The 5,645-nt window shown below is 38.3% G+C and overlaps 1 protein-coding gene across 1 annotated transcript; it reads right to left on the bottom strand.

Moving 5' to 3' along the window:
- Positions 1 to 4,351: 4,351 nt before the first annotated feature.
- LOC129620551 (olfactory receptor 4F3/4F16/4F29-like) lies at positions 4,352 to 5,333 on the bottom strand. The gene has a single exon (XM_055536366.1). It carries the CDS (start codon positions 5,279 to 5,281, stop codon positions 4,352 to 4,354), a length of 930 nt encoding a protein of 309 aa, XP_055392341.1. The 5' UTR covers positions 5,282 to 5,333.
- Between the last annotated feature and the right edge of the window lie 312 nt (positions 5,334 to 5,645).

Below are 5,645 nucleotides of genomic sequence, written 5' to 3'. Positions count from 1 at the left end.
TTTTTCACTCTCCTCTTTCACTTTCATCAAGAGGCTTTTTAGTTCCTCTTCACTTTCTGCCATAAGGGTGGTGTCATCTTCATATCTGAGATTATTGATATTTCTCCCGGCATTCTTGATTCCAGCTTGTGTTTCTTTGCCTTCAAATTGTGATTCTGGAGAAGACTTGAAAGTCCCTTGGACTGTAAGGAGATCAAAACAATAATCCTAAAGTAAATCAGCCCTGAATAATCATTGGAAACTCCAACACTTTGGCCATCTGAGGCAAAGAGCTGACTTACTGGAAAAGACACTGATGCTGGGAAAGACTGAAAGCAAAGGAGAATGGAGCAGCAGAGGATGAAATGGTTAGATAGCATCATTGACTCAATGGACATGAATTTGAGCAAAACTCTAGGAAATAGTGAAAAACAGGGAAGCCTGGCATGCTGCAGTCCATGGGGTTGCCATAAGTCAGACACGACTTAGAGATTGAACAACAACCCTTCATGGGAACCCCACCAGTCATAGAGACCTTCAATATGGAGGAATACGGCTGGTGTGCTCCCCTGAAACATGCTGAACAAATAGTAGGTTCAAATACACCTAGACTATATGAGAAGACAACCTATTTTGTAACTGTAGGTCATCTGTCAAACAAACAGGAAACTGCTGGAGCTCTCTCAGAGGTCAGAGGTGCTAGAGAGCTCCATTTTTGATGCCCCTCCCACTATGGAGGATGTTCATGGTCTGTACTTCCTCAGTGCCCAGCCGTCCCTCTAAGATTGTCTTAGGGGCTGCACTCCCCAGGCACTGCCTCCAGTCTGGATGCTCATGTTCCAGCCAGCTTGCCAAAGCCCCAAAGTACAAGTAGTCTACTCAAGAGGATGCTTCCCCACTTTTTCAAGACCAGGAGAGGTTGCTGTTTCACCTAATTCTTAAAAACAAGAACCACTGGTCAAACCAAATGAAAAGACAGATAAATATGTTCTAAACAAAAGAACAAAACGAAACACCAGACAAACTCTAATGAAACGGAGATAAGTAACTTGCCTGATAAAGAGTTCAAAAAAAAAAATGACTATAAGGATGTTCATAATACCTGGGAAAAGAAAGGAGGAACTCAGTGAGAACTTAAAATCTTAGATAATATAAGAAAGAATGAATCACAAATGAAGAATTCAATAACTAGATGGCATCAACAGAAGACTGGATGATATGGAAGAGAAGCAATCTGTAAGCTGTGCTAGTGGAAATCACCCAGTCAGAACAGAGAAAAAGAAGAAAGAAGTTCTTGGAATGGAAAAGATTTTAGTAAAATTATGATGTCACAATTTAAAAGCTCTATGGAGTTGGAATCATGAAAAGTACAATTTCTATGCTGCAGAAAATGATAGCTAAAGCTAAAAAAAGCCAACAAATTCAGGGAGACATTTGAATATAAATACAAATATTTGTATTATACAAAAACAAAAATTCAAATACAATATTTGAAAGCAAATAATACAAATATTATAATAAAGGAATTAATATCATTAGTGTAGATGTGGAACTGATAAATCAATATGCAAAGGTAGTATTCTACTTATGAGGACAGGGTGGAATAACATCTCAACACGGGATATTAACTTCTATTTCAATAAGAAAAAACATGTGACAACTTTTTGTCTGTCTTGAATCACTTTTCTCCTTCCACTGATGACAGTACCCCACCTCCCTCATTTGAGAAATGTTCCTCCTTAAATTCATATAGTTCTCTGGAGGTTGTCAACCACACATTTTGGCCTTTGTGACTATGGTGGGCATCCAGACGTAGTCCATGAAAGATCTGGCATAGAGCTAAAACAATGCTAACTGGAATTCTTTCATTGTGTTTTAATATAGATGCTAGGAAAGAAAACCTCTCCCTTTCCTACAGGGTTGCTCTTCTGAAATGACTTAAAATTTGAGTTATTTGCAGCCTCTCTTCACTCCCTACACGATGCTTAAAAAGTCCATGTGCAACAGAAGAAAATAAGACCAATGTACAGAGAAAAAAATAGTCAATAGAGAAGGAGGAGAGAAATAAACAGAGCAAGGAGCAAGACAAATGGAGTGAATGAGAGATAAAAATCCAAAAGTGTGCAAGTAAATGACTCCCTGGAGTCTGAGGCTGGATCCACTATTAGACATCCCCGTAACCTGAGTCAGTAAGTTCCTTTAAAAAATATTAAAAGAGTTTTTGCATTGTGGTAAAAATCTATGTATATAAACATACATCTCACCAGTTCTAAGTACAGCTCAGTAATAAGTATATTCAAGTTGTTGTACAATAAATCTATAGATCTTTTCCTCTTGAACAATGGAAACTTTTCAATTCTTTGTTTTAGTTACTTTAAGCTTTTTTTGATTGGATTCCTGACCATTGTAGTTCAAAGAGTTCAGATTAATAATGTGAAAAAGTACAAGTATATAAAAAAAAAGTTAAGATAATTTTTTTAAAAAGAGCTTCCCAGGTGGCTCAATGGTAAAAGAATCTGCCTGCCAATGCAGCAGATGCAGGAAACGCGGATTTGATCCTTGGGCTGGGAAGATCCCCTGGAGGAGGAATGGCAACCTGCTCCAGTGTTCTTGCCTGGGAAATCCCGTGGACAAAGGAGACTGTTGGGCTACAGTCCAGGGGGTCACAAAAGAGTAGGACATAGCTTAGTGACTAAACAACAAAATAAATGGATATACAGGTATTAGTTTCCCAAGGATCCAAAAATGGACTCAACAATGAATAAATGATATAAGGGCAATGGCAATAAAGAGAAAAGGCAAAGAAATTATCAAGTTACGATAAGATATAAAGTAAATAACGACTGCTTGTAAGACCAAAGGAATATTGATAAACTATATAAGAATCTATAAAAATCAGAGTTATTTGCAGTACATCCTTGAGAATAAGCCTTAGTTCCTCTTTGTTGAAATGAATATGAATTCTAAACCTGTTGATGCAAATCCTTCATTTCTTTTTTTTTAAATTTTTTTTTAAATTTTATTTTATTTTTAAACTTTACATAATTGTATTAGTTTTGCCAAATATCAAAATGAATCCGCCACAGGTATACATGTGTTCCCCATCCTGAACCCTCCTCCCTCCTCCCTCCCCATACCATCCCTTCATTTATTTATAAGAGAATATAGTCATTTACAAAGCATTTTCCAAACTTAAATTTAGCTTGCAATTCATTCAAATGCAACAGGAATAGTCATGCCAGGAGAAGGAATGAGAAGAACCTGGCTAGTCACATGTGGAAATAAAGTATCTGTAAGAACATAGGGATTAGATGACCTGGAACATAGTACGAAAACGAGTCAAAAGGTAAACCTTGTGATGCCCAGCCAACACTGTCCAGATAGAAGTCCTGACCTAAGGATCTTATTTTTCCAGTGTGATGGTAGTCATATCCTAGTGTGGGGACATAGTCATTAAATATAAAAATCTGATATGATTAAGTGTTTGTATAATCCAGCTAACTCTTCTTGCTCTGATTCCCTGCTCATTAATGTTTATATCACTGTTTAACTTCCCAGAAAATTTCCTACAGGTGTGAGTTACATTTATGTGGAAGTTCAGGCCACTTAACTGATTTTTCTATGACAAATTAATAAATAGGCATCTTGATGTATATATTTCCATGTAGTATTGCTTTACTAAGTGTCAATTGGCAATCCTTTATATAACCCACTCTGACACTGAAGAGACAATTTTGAAGTTTCGGTTCAGTTCAGGTGCTCAGTAGTGTCTGATTCTTTGCGACTCCATGGACTGCAGCACACCAGACTTCCCTGTCCATCACCAGCTCCCGAGCTTGCTCAAACTCATGTCCATTGAGTCTGTGATGCCATCCAACCATCTCATCCTCTGTCTAGAAGTCTGCTGCTGCTGCTGCTGCTGCTGCTAAGTCGCTTCAGTCATGTCCGACTCTGCGACCCCATAGATGGCAGCCCAGCAGGCTCCATCATCCCTGGTATTCTCCAGGCAAGAACACTGGAGTGGGTTGCCATTTCCTTCTCCAAGGCATGAAAGTGAAAGTGAAGTCACTGAGTCGTGTCCGACTCTTAGTGACCCCATGGAGTGTGTAGAAGTCCAGACCATAGTAAATCCATCAGAGAATGTCTCCTGAGAAACAAGCAATTGGCCTTCTCCAGAAGATACTTTTTACCACACCATATACTTCCTCCAACCATAGTCAGTGACATGGTTTCTCAGTTAACATTTTTAAAAGAATCATATTATTTTGATCTGGGTCATCTGTGAATACAGTACTTGGAATGTCCCAATATTAATAATAGAAGTATAATATCACTCCAACTCAGTTAAGAGACTTTATAATACTTTGGGCATTTAAGAAATCCTTCTGTAAATAATAAATTGACTGCATACTTTCTTCATTGCCACTTTCATTTCTTTGTTCCTCAATGTATAGATGACTGAATTTAAAAAAGGGGTGAGAACTGCATCAAAAACAACAAGGAATTTGTCTAGGTGTGATGTGGAGTGAGGCCAGATATAAACAAAGATGCAAGGACGGAAGAACAAAATCACCACCATGACATGAGTTGACAAAGTGGAGAGGGCCTTAGATGAGCTACCTGAAGAGTGTTTCCGAACAGTGATGAGGATAAAAATGTAGGAGACAATCAATATGAAGAATGATCCCAGGGATATAAATCCACTGTTGGCTGTGACCATGGACTCTAGCCTGAAGGTGTCTGTGCAGGCAAGTTTGATGAACCGAGGAAAGTCACAGTAAAAGCTATCAATTATATTAGGGCCACAGATTGGCAATTTTACAACAAAACCCAGTTGAACCACAGAGTGAATAAAGCCAATTATCCATGCAGCAACAAGAAGCAGAAGACACATTTTTCTGCTCATAATAGTGAAATAGTGGAGAGGCTTACATATGGCAACATATCTGTCAAAGTCCATGGCGATAAGAAGCACCATCTCCACACCACCAATGATATGGATGAAGAAGATTTGTGCAATGCAGCCTCCAAAGGAGATGACTTTATGTTTTCTAAAAATGTCATAAATCATCTTGGGAGAAATTACAGAAGAAACTCCCAGGTCGGTGATGGAGAGGTTGGCTAACAGAAAGTACATGGGGGAGTGTAAGTGAGGGTTCCTCATCACAGTGAGAACAATGAGGGAGTTTCCTAGCATGCTGGCCATGTAAAAGACGGAAGACAACATGAAGAGGAGAAGTTGGATCTCCCAGGAGTTGGTGAGTCCCAGGAACACAAACTCTGACACCATGGAGTGATTCATCCCATGAACTGATATATCAGTTAGAATGTTGAAAAGGAAACTAAAGAAAAAGAAAAGGAAATTAAAATATTAATAATTTTTTATATTATTAAATATAATAATCACTTATTCAAGGATATTCACACTCCAAAGACTATAAATCTCCTCAATTCCTTCTCAGGACCATATAATTACTAAACAGCATTTTTCCTGTGGTCATCTAAAGTAGTTGGGTCACTTCCATGTGCAATGTTCCTTTCACCACAGCCTCCAGGACTACTCATCTATAAATAAGAGAATAGAACAAACATGCTAAGATAGTAGATGTCTTTGGTCAGACTTGGAGGGGTAGGGACGGTGGTATAGTGCACCACAAAGAGAAAAA

This window comes from Bubalus kerabau, chromosome 10 (genome assembly GCF_029407905.1).
Source record: "Bubalus kerabau isolate K-KA32 ecotype Philippines breed swamp buffalo chromosome 10, PCC_UOA_SB_1v2, whole genome shotgun sequence".
Lineage (NCBI taxonomy): Eukaryota > Metazoa > Chordata > Mammalia > Artiodactyla > Bovidae > Bubalus > Bubalus kerabau.
Note: the sequence above shows the minus strand (reverse complement) of the source record. Positions and strands in the feature narration are given on the sequence as shown.

Excerpts from the sequence above, each read along its gene's own strand:
- LOC129620551 (XM_055536366.1), bottom strand. The coding sequence starts at position 5,281 with ATGAATCACTCCATGGTGTCAGAGTTTGTGTTCCTGGGACTCACCAAC.